At 49.2% G+C, this 16,962-nt stretch overlaps 1 protein-coding gene across 1 annotated transcript in view; it reads right to left on the bottom strand.

Moving 5' to 3' along the window:
• Positions 1 to 14,085: 14,085 nt before the first annotated feature.
• The window catches only part of CBLN1 (cerebellin 1 precursor), a 4,922-nt gene continuing 2,045 nt past the window's right edge, over positions 14,086 to 16,962 (bottom strand). Inside the window, exons 2-4 of the mRNA XM_011952606.1 lie at positions 16,707 to 16,962; positions 16,428 to 16,547; positions 14,086 to 15,173 (exon numbers count right to left, since the gene is read on the bottom strand). Of these exons, the coding sequence (XP_011807996.1) occupies positions 14,976 to 15,173; positions 16,428 to 16,547; positions 16,707 to 16,962 (574 nt within the window). The 3' untranslated portion in view covers positions 14,086 to 14,975. The remainder of the gene's footprint in view (positions 15,174 to 16,427; positions 16,548 to 16,706) is intronic.

Here is a 16,962-nt window from a genome sequence, read left to right as displayed (position 1 = left end):
TTTACTACAAATGGCCAAAAAAATATGAAAAATGCTCAACATCACTAATGATCAGGGAAATGCAAATCAAAACCACAATATGATGCCAACTTACTCTTGCAAGAACGGCCATAATCAAAAAATCAAGAAATAGTAGATATTGGCATGGATGTGGTGAACAGGGAACATTTCTACACTGCTGATGGGAATCTAAACTAGTACAACCACTGTGGAAAACAGTGTGTAGATTTCTTAAAGAACTAAAAGTAGAACTACCATTTGATCCAGCAGTCCCACTGTTGGGTATCTATCCGAGGAAAAGAAGTCATTATATGAAAAAAAAAATACTTGCATGTACATGTTTATAGCAGCACAATTTGCAATTGCAAAAATGTGGAACCGACCCAAATGCCCATCACACAGCAAGCAGATAAAGAAACTGTGGTACATATATACAGTGAAATAGTACTCAGCTATAAAAATGAATGAATTAATGACATTCACAGCAACCTGGATGAGACTGAAGACTACTATTTTAACTGAAGTAACCCAGAAATGGAAAATCAAACATCATATGGTTAATCATAAGTAGGGGCTAAGCTATGAGGATGCAAAGGCATAAGAATGACACAATGGACTTTGGGGACACAGGAGAAAAAGGTGGGAAGGGAGTGAGGGATAAAAGGCTACAAATCGGGTTCAGTGTTTACTGCTCGGGGGATGGGTGCACCAAAATCTCACAAATTGCCACTAAAGCACTTACTCATGTAACCAAACACCACCTGTTCCCCAATAACCTACAGAAATAAAAAAATTAAGAATAATAACTAACATTTGCTGGGTGCCTACGGTGTGCCTTGCACTGTTTTAAGTGTCCCACATATTCCTTTAATTAAGCCTTACCACCATCTGATGATGTGGTCATTATTATTATCTCCATTTTCAGAGGAGAAAACTGAGGCCCACACAAAAGAGTAAATAACTTACTGAAAGCTACACAGCTGATCAGGGCAGAGCAGCTGGCAGAATACAAACCCAGACAGGCTATGCCTCAAAAGCCCACATTTTCAGCCATCACTTCAACCAGAGGAGCTTACTTGGCTCCGCTGTCTACAGCTTTGAACAATCAAGATGCCCAGTCTGCCCCTAGATGAAGCTGTCTGGGTTGGTATCCCAGCTCTGCCCTGATCAGCTGTGTAGCTTTCAGCAAGTTATTTATTTTTTGTGTGTGGGCCTCAGTTTTCTCATGTGAAAAATGAAGAGTCCTCTCTCCAGGGACATTAAATGTTAAGTCTAGTGACACAAGAATAAAAATCACATCGTTGATGCATCCTGAAGGTGGGATCCCAAAGGCACTGTCATCTGTTCCTGTCTCCTAGAACCCCCAGCTTAGAGCTGTCCTCCTGCTCCCTGTCTTTTCCTGAGCCTACTTCTTTAACCTTCACTTCAATGCTGTGTGCCTTCTGAGGGCATAGGAAGAAATTCCTTTTCTGCCTAAAATAGCCAATTTCTGTTCTTTGCAACTAGAGTCCTCATAGAACTCCCAGTTGAGGCTCAAATCATGGACTATGGCCTTTGATGTTCTATGGCAGGTTTTCTTACACTTGGAAATTAAGCCAACATTCTAACAAAAAAAGAGGGCAGCAGGGAGCTCAGTGCCTGTCACAGGGAAACTCAAGGAGGTGGTGGAGAGTGGACAGGGGCCTCCTAGACCAGGAGGGGGATCAGAGATGCACAGCCCAGGAATAGGTGTGAGAAAGGCAAGAAGGTGGATGCTCACATTCAAGGGGGCAAGCAGATCCAAGAGTGGCCATGGGCAGGGAGGGACAGCAGACAAGGTGGCTTTGGCAGTGTGAAGGGCCAAATCAAAATGACAAGAGTCAGGTGGGCAGGCTCTCCAGCAGGTACAGTTTGTATAAGGGCCTTTGTGAAGCCACCTTCCTCATCGGTGCAAAAGCCAGGAAGAAACACAGTGTGCAGCAATGGGCTGTCACCATTAAGGCAGAAAGTGAAGGATGCAATAACCACATAGCCTGCCTCCCAGGCATCCTATGGAGAGGTAAACATGTTAGCCAGTACAGGCAGGATGCCCCTTTCTCCTGCAAAATGCACTGATGCTAATTACACTTCTCAGATGAACCCCTCAGTATTACAGAAGTAACATCATTTGTATAATCAAATTTCACTATGGGAAATAATAAGTAACCCCATTTCCCTCCCAAATTCCACTCCACCCTGAAAACCACACACAATCAGAGGGAAAGATGAGATGCTGATTCAGCAGATGTTGATTCACTACCTCTATGCCATCACCCACGCCAGGTGTTGGGAGCACTTGTTTACAAAACCGGACTGCAAATCAAAATCACACATAGGACTTGTAAAACTGCAGAGGGTCCGGACCCAGCCCGGAGGTACTGGATCAGAATAGTAGGAGCAGGAACCAGCAGGTGCACTTCACACAAGCTACTGGGTGAAGCTACTGGGTGAAGAGTAGATGAGGCCAAAGATTTAGTGAGGTAAGGTGGGATGTGGGACAGATCATAAAGGGCCATGACAAATAGCTTAAATTTTATTGTAAATGAGCAGGAAACCCATTCAGAAGTGTAGCAGCGGAGTGCCATGATCTGACTCACATGCTGTAGCTGCGGTGGGGAGAATAGATGTAGGGCAAGACAGCAGGCCAGGAGACAAATGAGGGACTGCCATTGTCCAAGGGGAAGGTGATGGTGGCCTGGATCAGCTGACTTTTGGGTTTATTTTAAACATAGAGCAGATATGACTTTGGGGATGAATTGGATATCAAGTATGAAAGAGTAAGAGGAGTTCAGGATGATGCCAAAGTGTTTGGTCTGGGCTACCAGAAACGTGGAGTTACCATTAACTGAGAAGGAAAAGACTTTGACAGGAGCAGCTTTGGAGACAGAAGACCAGGGGCTCCATTTTAAACATGTTATATCTGAGATACATGTTAGCCATGTGAGTGAATATGCGGAGTGAAGAGTTGGGTATCAGAGTCTAGGGTCAGGATTGAGGCTGGGTGGTCCTTTAACTTCCTGTGCTATGTTTCAGTTTTCATTTGGAAATCCTCCTCCTCCTCCTTCTACACAAACACACGCACACACACACACACACACACACACACACACACACACAAAATCCTTGAGGCTTAAATGAAGTGGACTCCACTCTCTAACTTGATGAGGGGGATATGACTTAGACCACCAATCCGAACCTGTATTGCCTTTCCATAGAAATGGATTTAGAGGTTGGCATGAGATTCATTCACAATTTCTTCTAGAAAAGATTCCTTTTCTTCTGTGGAAAAAAGACACAATTGTGACATAATTAAATAACAATACCAGGGTGCATGAGCATGAGAACTTTTCAAAGACTTTTGAGATGGAGAATTTGAAGCAGAGACAATGAAAGTGTTGGAGCTTCTGCAGCTATATTGTGACTGTGAGGAGTGAAGACTGAATGCATGAGAGACAGAGACCAGGCATGAGTGATCAAGTTATGTCTACAGTGATCTTTGTCTTTCATACTTACTTTTCTGTTATATGAGCCACCAGTAAATTATCTTCCAAAAGGAAAAAAAACCTTCCAGGTCTGCTATAACTCATCTGTGGACTGGTATTTGGAAATAACTATGGTCTATATATGGTCCTATGCCATCACAACTCAAGCGTGGTGTGCAAACTCGTAACTTGGGAGCTTGTTAGTATCAGGAAATCTCCGACCCTAGCCCATATCGAAGGAATGAGAATCTTCTTCTTAATGAGGTCTCCAGATGATCTGTATGCATGAATAAGCATTATTAGGCCACAAGGAGCTTGGGCTCTTCTGCAGAAAAAAAGACACATTTGTGATATAATTAAATAACAATGCCAGGGTGCATAAGCATTGGCAAAATTGCCTTGGGAGCAACAGTAATAACAACTACTATTTACTGTGCACTAACCCTGGGAAAGAGCTGCCCATCTCACTATCAGTTGGCTCCAGAGCAATGCAAAGAAATACCAACTGACTAATGGTATGGGATCCAGCCATAGCTGGCATACAACTGTGAGCAAAGAAGAGCCTTTGGAGCATGCTTCAGGAGGCATCTCACAATTCTAACAAAGACCAAGACATGCTCAAAATTATGTTACACCATTCAGTAAAGTACAGACATTTGCTTTTGAACCCCTGTGGAAATTCTAGTTCCCATTTTCATAGGTAATGACTTACCAATCCTAATAGAACTAGACATTACTGCTCAATTCATTTTAACAGATGAGGAAACCAAAGCCCAGAGATGTTAAGCTCTCCACCTAAAGTCACACAGCCAGGAAGTAGCCAAGCTCACATGCATTCCCCCTTCTTTAGTAACAGCTGCTCCCGGGTAAGGCTACCTCTTCCCAACTCCATCTCCACCCCAACCTGGCTCTATGCTTGGCCAATTAGCTCATTCCTTTTTCTGTGACCATAGAGATTGGTTCTGGGAATGTACATGACTTAGAGTTGGTTGAATATCCATCAACCATGGAATTTTTGCTGGCATTGTAGGGGAGAAAAGTGCTCTTTTCCTAATGGGGAAACTAGGCAAGGAGAATGTGAGCTTGTTATTGCTGGAGTCAAATTGTCACAATTAGGGACCTAGAAATAGGCCTGCATGTGTGAAAAAGGGCTGATTTCTGATGATGTATTTAAGCACCTGGATTCAGCCATACCTGAATTCAACACCCCTTGGATTTTTCAGTTCTGGGAGCGAGTAAATTATTTTGGGAGGGTGGTACTAAAGCCAGTTTGAGCTGAGTTTCAGTCATCTGAATCCAGAAGAGTCCTGAGTACAGTTATAAAGTCAGTCTTCAAAACCAGCTCTGCTTCAAAGCCTGTTCTCTTAATCAGTGCTTGCTACTCTGCTACACAACAGGGGTGAAATCTAAAGGTCATGAAAATTGAGTTGGACCGTAAGGCACTTACTATGGTGTGGGAGTGGCTTAATGCAAGTGAAATAGACAGTCAAGCCCCTAACCCTACTTTCTTATCCTTCTCTGTACTACACTCTCTTCTGCTGGACCATGGGTGAGGCAGGCTCCCCGCCTGGTTTTTCTACAGGACCTGCAGAGCAGAGCTGCTGCTGGGCAGACACACAGCAATTCTGAGGTCAGCACTGTTGAACCAATGTTTTGATTGGCAACTCCAGGCCACCTGGGTATTTCTGTGGTGGATATTTTATAGTCTGAGGATAAACATCTTTTCTCAGCAGCTTTAGACTCACATTGCTGCTATTTCTGCCCCCATTTTTCCCTTCTCCCATCTTGGGGAGAGTCACGAAGCTGTTTCTGTCTCGTGCATGACCCTTCAGGCCTCTCTCTCAACCCTGAGTCCTCACCTCACCACCCACTTCTGCTCTGTGTTGAGCAACAGCTTCAGGAATGACATCCAGGCTGCTTTTCACCTCTGCCCCAGACCAAAGCCCCTCTGCTCCTTGTTCTCTGTTCCTACTTGCAGGATAACTTCTGCAAGAAAAAATTCAATAATTCACAGCTAACTTCAGTTTTCCCTAGCCCAATCACATGTTAGAGCTGAATTATGCAATTTTAACAGCAGATATTAACAAGGAAAAGGCCTATTTATTGGGCATGTGGCTAAGAGACCAGTTTTCCAGTTCCATCCTTGAGCTCACAGCTCCCGGTGCACTTCCCCTCAATATGAAGATGGTTTCTGGTGGGTGACATGTTTAATGGCTGCCATGGACCTCAGCTTCTCCTGAGCTCCTGAGGAGAGGGACTAATGAGGAGATGGCTCTGCTCTGATGGAGCAAAAACCCTGAGCTCTGGGGACCAGGACTGGATGGCTGGTTTGCCATTCCATCATTCATACATGAATCAAGCCCCTACTATTCTAGGCTCTCCTCCAGTCACTGGGAACAAAGCAAGACACAAGACAGCCCAGAGAGGGAGAGAGGCAGGAAACAAGTGAACAGATAAATGAGCTATTTCCAGGGTCACGACTGCTATATGGAAAATAAAGCAAGGCAGTACGATAGAGCTCAGTTGGTAGAAGTTGAGGTGTCTCAATATTAGACAGAGTGATCAGGATGGCCCCTCACTGCAAACGTGACTTTTTAGCTCAGATACAAAAGTAGAGAAGCAATAAGTGGGAGATGGAAGAGTATCCCTTGCCCATAAAGGATCGACAGGTGAAAAGATTCTGGGACAGGACACAGCTTGGCATATTCTAGAAACTAACAGAAATCCAGAATGAGCTACTTTGCAATAGAGAAAAACAATAGAGGATGAGGTCTCAGAAGTCAGCAGAGGTCCCATCATGGAAGGCTTGGAGGCTACTCTAAGAAGTTTTGGTTCACATTGGATAGTTTTAAGCAGAAGAGTCACTTGGCTTAGTTTACATTTTGAGAAGCTTACTCTGGCAAGTGAGGAAAAAAATGTAAGAAGAGTCCACAAAAGACTCACAGCCAGGCTCACGCACGTAATCCCAGCACTTTGAGGCAGGTAGATTGCTTGAGGTCAGGAGTTTGAGACTAGCCTGGCCAACACAGTGAAACCCCATCTGTACTCAAAAAAAAAAAAAAAAAAAAAGTAGCCAGGCATGGTGGCACATGACTGTAGTCCCAGCTACTGGGGAGGCTGAGGCAGGAAGGTCATTGGAACATACAGGCAGAGGCTGCAGTGAGCCGAGATCAAGACACTGCACTCCAGTGGGCAATAGAACTAGACTCCACCCCCCTCACCCGCCCCAATTACCCCCCCCAAAAAAAACAAAACCAAAGAAGACTCCCATCAGATCTCTAACAGCTAGCCATCAATGGCTTTTTCTGTGGGTTGGGGCTATAAGGCAGAATTCTGGTGACAACTTTAAGCTGGAAACGCAGACACAAAGACCCTCATTGCTGTCTGCGGAGTCTTGCATTGCATAAACTTTGAGTTAGCATGGGACCCTAGAGGCTGTGTCACTCTGCGGGGAACAGACTTGTTTCTGCTCTCAGCCTGGATCCCAACTTTTCCTGACAGAGACAGGGACATATTTAGGCAATCAAGGAAAACAGCTGCAAGCTTCACAGTCTCAAAGAGCACCACTGTCACTCAATTTGATGCAGGAGGTTATTGAGGCCCACATGCTAGTGAACCTGCCAAATAAGTTCCCACTTGGGAAGCATCAAAAGCCCAGAAGGGGAGGAAGAAAATGCATCAGACACCCAGATGCCACGTGAGGATGAGCTGTGAGTTTGCACCCACAGCTCAATTGGTATTGCTAACATGCCCTCTCCCTCAGCACCTTCAGAATAAGTAAATAATCCATCTACTTGAAATGAACTCCAAAAAGAGAGAAAGAGAGAGAGCATTTGGAACATTTGCTGAGACCTAAATTGACCAACTTTGATCAAGATGAGTTAGTAAAATAGCAGGCTCCTCATCAGCTGCATTTTAATGCCATATTTGGAGCCACTCAGTCATTATAAAATCATCTGAACTTCTCAGCAGAAGTACACATTGGGGAGTTTATTTTTGAGTCTCTCAGAATACAAAGGAGAGTCTTTCCAATACAAGATCTGGGCAGAGCACATAGCTTCCTTTTAAATAAGGAGGAAGAAAATGTCCAGTTGCCTCTCCTTTGTTAGTAATTCCCTCTTCCGTCTTTGAAAGTTTCCCTGAAAGTGTGCAGTAATTTCTGATGATGGAAGAAAAGGCTCTTGAGCCTCACTTGAGTAAGCATGTTGCTGCTGCTAGCAGAGCATTCCAAAGACCCTTTGTCAGGCTGAACTCCCAGCTGGACACTGGGTCTGAGAAATGTAGGGGGTTGGGGGAGTCTTTGATTTTATTTAGAAGAAACCAGCAGAGCCCACTCCAACTCCATGATCTGAAGCAGAACCCAAAGCTATGAGGGGATTTCAGAGTTCATTCTGTTTCCAGCTAGAACAAAAACCCAGTGACCTTATGGCCACCCATGAACAAGGAATTATCAGCCCCCTCATTGGTCAAGACCCTGTATGTACTTTTTACATCTGACCAGTGTGCCAGTACTATGGGAAAGCCTGTTGGTTAGCACCTTCTGATCTTTGTTACCTACCACTATCACTAAGGTGTCAATGCCCATTCATTGCCACAGGCTGAATGGCTTGATCCTGGATTAAACAACCAATCAACCAATACCGAATCCCATTATTAAATGCTAGTGGGGAAAGAAGAGTATCCCTCTCCTTTAAGGAAAATAAAATATGGCCCCTGCCCTCTAAGGTGTCCACAGTATGTTGGGCATGAGGACAAACAGCATTCAAAAACAACTCGTGCTATAGAGTTGACTCCAGACAACAGGAACAATGCAATTCCATTCCAAAATAAACATTCAGGGGAACAGTGAAGATTTAGAGAGGAGCACAGTGCCAAGCCTACACCCTAGAATCTCATAGTCCCATGAGTCTCACTTCCAAAGTATTATAAAGGTAATTCTTCATTCATTGAAGAAACGCTTTTCATGCTGACTGTATTCCACCACTGTGGTAGGCACTGAGGACACAGCTATAAACAAGGCAGAGAAGACAGATACCTTTGTGGAGTTCCAGTCTGGTGGGCCAGGGAGATGCATTCACAATGCAACCAGTAAGCCCTCTATCCATCTGTCTACACAGTCATATGTTCATTTTCTCATGCATTCAAAGAACATTGTAAGAGTATTGACTATCCCTGGCACTGTGCCAGGCATTGGGCACACTGCAGGGAGCCTGCAGATAAGGGCCTGATCCTCTTGGAGCTTAGCATGCAGCAAAGATGTGGTCAGGGCATGATCTGAATAGGAGAGTTCAGGTGGTCAGCAGATGACAAGCTGATGAGTAGGGGTCAGGGAGGGCTTTGCCAATGAGGTATAGGGTATAGGAATGTGCTCAAATAGAGCACTGAGGTCAGGTTGGAGTCTGCTTAGATGAGGTATAGGGTATAGGAATGTGCTCAAATAGAGCACTGAGGTCAGGTTGGAGTCTGCTTAGATGAGATACCCTGATCCCTCACCCTACACCCCTTCCTTGAAGTCTTTGGAGCTTGGCAAGATGAACAAAGATCTCCCTAGGCTCTGTGCTGTGGCCACACAACCGGAAGGCCTCTGCTTAGAATCACGAGGCTCTCCTTCCTGACATCAGCAGCGCTGTGTTTCCTTGCTGCCTCCTGAAGTGCAGGCAGCCTCATCTATGCACAGCAAATCATTTTTCCAGTGAGAAGACCTAGCAATAAATCCAAACACCAGCCCATACATCTGATTCTGGCCTCTTTCTCATTCTCCCTACTCACTGCCTTCTCAGGATCACAGCTGGGACTTGCTGGGGACAGGTTGGGCTCAGATTGAAATGGGAAGAAGAGATAAAAGCAAGTGCAGGTACCTAGAAAGGTTTCCGTCTCTGACCAGGATCTGGGAGCACTTCCATTTCAGCATTGTTCCTGTTAGTGATATAGGGGGTGGGGAGACAGGAGGGACTGAGAGGTCCAGGAAGTCCCCTGAAGGGCACTTTCATTGGCTGTGTCCATATCCTGCAACTGTGCCAGACACAGTTTGGGTTAGCTCATGACATGATCACAGGCCACCTGCTCTCTGCCAGGCACTGTGTAGGTAGCACAGGACCAGGCAAGATGAGGAAGACAGTTCTCAGCCTGAAGGGCTCACCCTCTGAAGGGACACAGACATGCCAACAGAGCTCTTGGTCTGGTGGGAGAGCCTACAGACACGCAGAGAACATTCATCCACAGTGGTCGATGCAAATATACAAGCAAAGGGATGAAGAGGAAATATATTTAGGGGGTAAAATCTCCTATGCTTGTGGTTGATGTGGGTAAGGATGGGATCAGTGTGCAGGAACAAGAAAGAACACAGGGTCCTTTTCCTACATCCTCCATTCAGGTTCACTTGCTCTCTGGTTTCAGTTTTCACATCTGTTTGATGTTGCTGGGATTACCCAGATGTTCCCCTATGTCCTGTTTCTATGATTGTGGGATATGCCAGGTGTTGATCGCTCCTTGGTATTGCTCGGTATTCAGCACCTACTATGTGTCAGGCAGTGGTGAGCACTTTCTGGACCTTTTAGCATAGTCTTCACGACTACCTAGTTGTGAAGGCATTATTGTTCCCATTTGAAATGCGAGGACGCTAAGGCTCTCCAGGAGTGTGTATGTATCCACTATGCAAAGAGATTGAGAGATCTTTGTAAACGTCCCTGGGCAATCCCACCCCAACCCCCGCCTTTTTTGTTTGTTTGTTTTTTATTTTCTTGTTTTGTTTTTTTCTCCGTGGAATTAGCTCAAAGGGAGCTGTGCCTGAGCTTCGGTTCCGGGGCACCACTGCCCCCCTCCCCGCCCACTTCCCCACCCAGAATCAGTATTAGGTTTCAATGTTTTGTCTGAAAGCCTGTTGAGGTGATTAGGCCCAGCACCTGCGGGAGACAGGTGGCTGGACACCAAGATGAAGGCTTAAACTCACCCACACTGATCATAAAAGTAAGACCGCCTGGAAGTAGCACTAGACGTCTTCTAGCCCATCTCTCGCATTTGTGAGTTGAAAAAAGTAAAGCTGGGATTCGGGGAGAGTATTCTAAGGTCTCATATGAAGCCAGAGGCCAAGTGCAGCGCACACGTCCGCAGTTCAGGGTCTTTCGCCTTCCACTGAGTCCGCCCCGCCCCAGGACCCAACCTGAAACCTGTGGGAGGTCCCACGCCTTCCCTCCGCCCCGCACTATCCCCCACTACCACCCCATTAAGGCAACAATTAAGGAGCGGGGTGAGGCTCCCTCTCCATCTGGGTAATTATGTTCTCATTAAGAGCGGATGCGCCCGGTCTCTGAGCATTAGCGCTCCAGAGCAGCTTGAAAGGCGCGCTCCCAGCTCGGCTTATGGTGGAAGCGGCGCCCGGGGAGCAGGCGAGCTGCGGAGCCGGCGCGTGGCCCAGGGCAACCCAGCAGAGACCACAGTGATCACCCTCGGCTCCTCGCCTGCGCGGCTCCCCGGGCGCTTAGCGCGGTGTGGAGAACCCGGGCGGAGAAGCCAGGTCTGGGCTCATTGGGTCCTAGAAGCCTCCCTGAGTTCCACTCACGGTACCTTTAAGCCTGGCTGGGTGCCAGAAACGCTGCGCAGAATAAAACACAGCCTCTGCCCTGGGAGAACTGGCGGGGTGCGGGAAGGGAGGAGGCAGACTGGTAAAGAGGCCACACTCCAAAGAGGGAGGCCGGAGAAGAAAGGCAGGAAAGGCTTCCCGGAGGAGGTGACCAAGGTGACCTGGGCTGGGGAGGAGCCTTCGGGACCAGGGTAAGGCTGAAGGGGTGGCTTTGGAACCCCTACAGGCTTTGTTCTGAAGGGGTTTATTTTAGATGAAAGCAAGAGGCGGGGCCCAGATCCAGAAGGGCCCAAAGGATTCTAAGCATGAAAGGATGCCACTGTGAGGTGTGGGTTTCCGAATGGGTCCCCTCGCTAACCTCTGGCTGGGAGAAGGAAGGTAGTCTCTACCTTGTGCCCCTCCTTTTCCATCTCTCTCAGTCTTCAAGTCTCTGGTTCCCTTCCGGCTGAAGCCCAGTGCTCAGAAGATGGCTCCCCTGCCTCTAGCAGAAGTAACACTCACCTCACCTTCACACCAGAAGTGAGGGAGGTGGCCCAACCACACGTGCCAGGACCCTAAGGACTCAAATCTCTAGGTCCCTGGGGAGAGCTATCCACAGCCCCACTCAGGCCACCGGTAGGCTCAGGCCTGACAGTAAGGGCAGTTTGGGAGACATGAAGCCCCACATCTCCCCAGGCCCTCTGGGGTGGGGATGCCAGGTTAGCAGGCTAAGCACTGTGTGAGCTGTCTCTGCCCCATGGAACCCACACAGTAAGAGCAAGCTCAGCCCCAGATGTCTCCCTTGCCAACCAGCACAAAACAAGGCCTGGCTGGAAGGTGCGGAAGGGGTGTTGAACCTCAGGGAAGCAATGCCTGTATTGTGTGGATAGAACCTCCTCCCAGAGGAGGCAGCCTTTCAGCTGGACTTCTTGGGTCCTCAGCAGGATAGGACTTTGCAAACTGGAGGAGAGAAGGGGTGCTTCAACTTCAATCAGGAACAGCAGGTGTGGAGGCATAAAGACAACAATGGGAGGTGGAATCATCAGATGGCAAGGGAAGGGGTCAGCAGGTGGAGAAAGAAGAGGGAGGTTAGAGCCCAATTAAGAAGGTTCTCCAATACTAGGTTCCGACATTGTGGGAGACAGGAATCCTTTCCCAGGAAGGAGGTCTGCTGAGCTACAGCAGAATCAAAGAAAAACCAACCCCTCTTCTTCCAATTTGGGGACAATTTGCTCCCACTGTACTCACCTTCCAGGCTCCAGAGCTGGGGCTCAGGAGTGAGTCCCAGTTCTGGGAGACACAGGCTTCCCCTGGCCTGCACCCTAGCCCAAGGCCTAGCACTCAGGAGCTGCCACTTGGCAGCCAGGTAAGCACAGGCTGCAGCCAGGACTCACTCACCCAGGCAAAAGAATCTGCAGACTCCCGGTCTGGGAGCAGAGAGGGGCTAGATCCACAGAGCAGGAGGAACTCTGAGAGGTGTTTAGATTTCTCCCTGTCTTTATATAAATGGGCAAATTTAGTGCCTGAGAGCGGACTTGCCAAAGTCACTCCACCGGGACACAGCCTGGTGGCCCCACAGAACAGGCAGTCATGGAAACCAGAACCCTGGTGGTTCTCACCCTCAGAAAGAGAGTTGACTCACCCACCTGCAGCCCGGGGAGCGCCAAAGCGTTCAGGGGCAGCTTCCTTGAGCAGTGGCTCTCCAACCTTTGCGGCCCTAGAGCCTGGAGCTTACACTCACCCTACTGCCTATAGGGTCTCCACAAGCCCGGAGGGCTGGCCCTGCAATGGCAGAGCTGCTGGGTGGAACTAGTTTCGCTGCCAAAGGCTCCAGCTGTCTCCGACCTCTCCTTCCCAACCAGGAGACTTCGGAAAAAGTGCGTCTCTTCATTAAAAATAGTTTTTCTTTAAATCCCTTTAAGGCCCCTTATTTCTTCTCATTCCCACTTCCCTGGGGCCTGACAGAGTAGAATGGAAACTGTTGGGCAGAAACAGAAAAGTACTCTGGTCCACTCCTCACTCGCGAGTCCCTACCTATCTCTGCGGGTCCCGGAGCCACTGGGTTGGAAGGGCTCCCGCTATAGCTGCTCCGCGGCTTACCGGATTGCATGCGGAGAAGAAATGGGCCTGGGTTTCAACAGAGGCCCCGTGCTCCGTGAATTTCTAACTCGAACCAGCCGCTGGGATAAATCCGAGAAACGTTGCTTATTGTGCTATTACTAACTCTCCCTTCTCCCCACGCCCCTAAAGGAAATAAAATTCATTCCTGAATATTGGGCCAGGAAAAAGTTTCTCTGAAAGGAATCACAACTGCAGGGGACCACCGGGCTGCAGCTCCCAGCTCCCGGCCCTTCGCCCCAGGACGCCCACTCGCTCCGGCTCCTGACCTCCCCGCTGCCGAAGCAACTGGGTCAGCCTTCCAGACTTAAAACGAAGTCGTTTATTTCAATTTTGCTTTCACATTATGTTCCGATACAATTAAAACTCCTGGATGAACCTCTTGAATAAAGTCCTGTGAATGAGCGGAATCATAGGTCCTGGGCGCCCGACTATGCGGCGGGTGGACTCCTCCGGATTCAGAGGCGGTGTATAAAACATACGCTGCTTCGGGAACTGCGGGGCGGACGCGGTGGGAGATATCCGGGGACAGAAGGCGTGAGGAGTCTGCCGCTCCAGGCAGAGTGGTTTGGGTCCTCAAACTGGGACTATTCCTGATGCATTTGGAACGCAAAGAAAAAAATCAAACTTCGCTCCCGGGTTGGCGGCCGCGCCTGGCCAAGGAAGATATCGGCCACGTTTCTTACGTTTGCGCCAAAGCTGTAAACACAGGCGAATGCAGTGCTGGCCCCTGGCCTGGCGCAGGAAGGAGCGCAAGGCTGGCTTTGCGAGGAAGCCCTCGCGCCCAGGCCTTTCTATGGTTACGTTCCCCCAAGTCTCCTGCCCTTCAGAACCTCGCCCTTTGGCATCCCCGACCCCCAACCTCCCAGCTGGGGAAGATGCGGAGCTTAGAAAGCTGTTTCAGAAAAATAAAAGTCCCGCTTCGACTTTATTAGATTAAAGCAAAATTAAATCTTGGCTATTCACACATATGTTACAGAGGAAGAGGAAGCGTCCCGAAGAAGCTCCTTGGTGTTTCGTGGAGCCACAGGGCATGACGGCATTGACAAGCATCAGAACATCAAGCAGCCTTAGATTTCACGATCACTCCGAGTAGGACATAGAAATACGGAAACACAGCCAGTTTCCACTGGGAAGAGTTCTTCGTGTACAAATGATATATATTTATATTTTTTTAAACCAGTCACCACTAAGGTGAGTCCTTTCTCTGCTAACAAGCAGCCGAGGACACTAAGTATCTTCAGCTAATCAACTTGAGCAGTGTTTTAAGAAGAGCAACACTTGCCAAATTAAAACTACCTTCCCCATCCAAAACAAAACAAAACAACAACAACAACAAAAAAAAAACCTTACCCCCTCTCCAAACTGAATAAAAAGGTTGGGGGCGGGGAATATATTATATTTCAGTAGGCAGAAGGATTCAGAGGGGGCTAGGGAGAAAGATTTCAGATTATGTAGTGAAATACAAAGTTTCTTTAAATAAATTGCAGGGAACATGAAGTTGGGGGATAAGAAACAATGACAAGGCCGTCTCTTTCTTGATTACTGCAACTGGAATGGGGGAGGCGAGTTTATTTTTGGAAACGGGAGTGCGCACAGCTAAGCAAAATTTATGTCTCCTAATAAGGAAATGGACAAAGTTGTCCCACCGCTGGCGCGCACCTTTTTACCCAGATACAGTTAGAGAACATGTAGGAAGTTTCAAGTCGTGCTGCTTTCTCTCCCTCTTAATTTCAGCCTCTTTTTCACTCCCTTTCTGCTTTCGCCCTCTCCCTGCCTCCCTTCAGGCTACGAGCCAGTCAGAGAGGAAACACGAGGAATCCGGAGAAGGTCGAGTACTTCCAGCCCCCCATCAAGTTTCCTCGCTCCAGCTTGAGGTATGCTCGGTCGCCTTTCTCCATTTGGATTAGGACTCCGTTGCTGGCGGCCTCCCGGGTCACGTCCTGGTCACCAGCGAAGGCTGAAATCACTGGCCACCCGTTTAGCATGAGGCTCACCTGAGAAAGAGAAAGGCCCGCTTCAGAGGCGCAACCTAGACAGGCACCGAAGCCGCGGTGGAGCGAACCTCTCCCCTGCTTGGCTAACAGCCTGTAAGACCTGGAAGCACGGAGAGGTGGTGGGGGCTGGGGGGCGAATGGAGGAAAAGGGGCTTTGCAGCTTACTACTGAGGCTCCAGTGGGACGAAAGACCACACATCTGGGTGACAGGAAGGGTCTGTCCCCAAAACGGGAGTTGCTCTTATTCCAGTTTCTCAAATGAGCGCGCCAAGCGAATCTCGACTGTGCTCTGTGATCCAATTTAATAAACCCATGAGGTGGCTCTAGCGCCCTGAGACCTTTGACCTCTCTCCCGTTTCCCCTCAGCCTCAAAAAACAAAGAACAAACAAAAAAGCCGCAGCAACTCAGGCTCCCTCCGGCGCCACCGGAAAAACAAAAACGAATAAACGAAAAGCCCCTGATCCCTCCTGGACCCAGTTGCCAAGACACAGTGGAGAAGCCACCGTGATTTCTGATTAGAAATCTCGCACCGAGCGGCACAACGTATTTTCTCCCCAAACCACGGGCTCAATTCCCGCCCCCATCCAGCCGCGCCCGCCACAGCCTGGTTTTGCCCTTGTGGTGGCACCGTCAGTCAAGGGCCTCGCGCCCTCTCCCCAGCTGTGTGTCCCGCCTCTCTCGGCGCCCAAGGGAAAACTGGACATCTCTGGAGACCCGAAGAGCCGGCGAGTGCTTGCTGGGACACGGCTGGAGCCGGGAAAGAGTAGCACTACGCCTCCTCCTTCCCTTCTCTCTCCACCCCTCAACCCCCGGGGCTAAATGCTGCTAGCTCAAAAACCCAGAGTCCGCACGGGGTGGGGATGGGGGCAAGTGGGAGAAAACGGGGCCCTGTCCGTGGTGCTGAAGACAAGCCTCCAAGTCGGGGAAGGCTCCCCAAGCGGCCCTGTCTGGGGCGCTAACAACAGCAGTTACAAGGAAGTCCCTGCAATCCAGGGAACCCTTCGGAGGGTCCCGGAAGGCGGAAGCAGAAAATTCTGTCTCTGGGGGGATGGAGCTGGATCCCAAGAGCCAGAGACAGGGAAAGCAGAGGGCAGTTGAAGCCACAGAACTGAGAGGCCCCGCTATCTGTCCCTCCAAGCAGCCCGAAGTACATGCAGCCGCCACTTCTGCCTACCACCTCCGGAAAGCCCGAGCACCCCTGCGGCCAGTAACCCCGCTACGGGGCCAGGGCTTGGCCCGAGGCGGCGGCTGACCTGTATGGTCTGTCTGTTGTAGACTTTTACCACGTGGAAGTTAAAACTGTAGATCCCTTTGCGCGGGGCGATGAAAGTGCTGCGTTCTGAATCAAAGTTGCTCCCAATGTTCACTAGTACCTATAACGAGACGGGAACGAAGGGGAGTGGGCAGCAATCGGTCCCGGACTGTCGTCCCCGCGCCTCCGCAGAGCCCTTGCAGAGGACCGGGCATCGGTCTTCCATCCACCCCTCCCTCACCAGCCCAATCTGCACGCCGCGGGAGGAAGGAGCACTCACCTGGTCGAAGTAGATGATCATGGTGCGATTACTCATCTCGGACGGCTCGTGGTTGGTGCTCCTGATGGCAGAGAAAGCCACCTTGGCGCTGCCGGAGCGCACAGAGATGCCCAGGGCTGTGCCCGTAGGGTCGGACGTGGGGTTGGAGTCGCACACCACCAGGCACTTGCCCTCCAGCACGATGGGCTCCGTCTCATTCTGCCCGCGGGCCGGGCCCGCCAGCCACGCAGCCCCCAGCAGCAGCAGCTCTACGGCG

The sequence above is a fragment of the Colobus angolensis genome, unplaced genomic scaffold (genome assembly GCF_000951035.1).
Source record: "Colobus angolensis palliatus isolate OR3802 unplaced genomic scaffold, Cang.pa_1.0 Scaffold343, whole genome shotgun sequence".
In the NCBI taxonomy this organism is placed as follows: domain Eukaryota; kingdom Metazoa; phylum Chordata; class Mammalia; order Primates; family Cercopithecidae; genus Colobus; species Colobus angolensis.
Note: the sequence above shows the minus strand (reverse complement) of the source record. Positions and strands in the feature narration are given on the sequence as shown.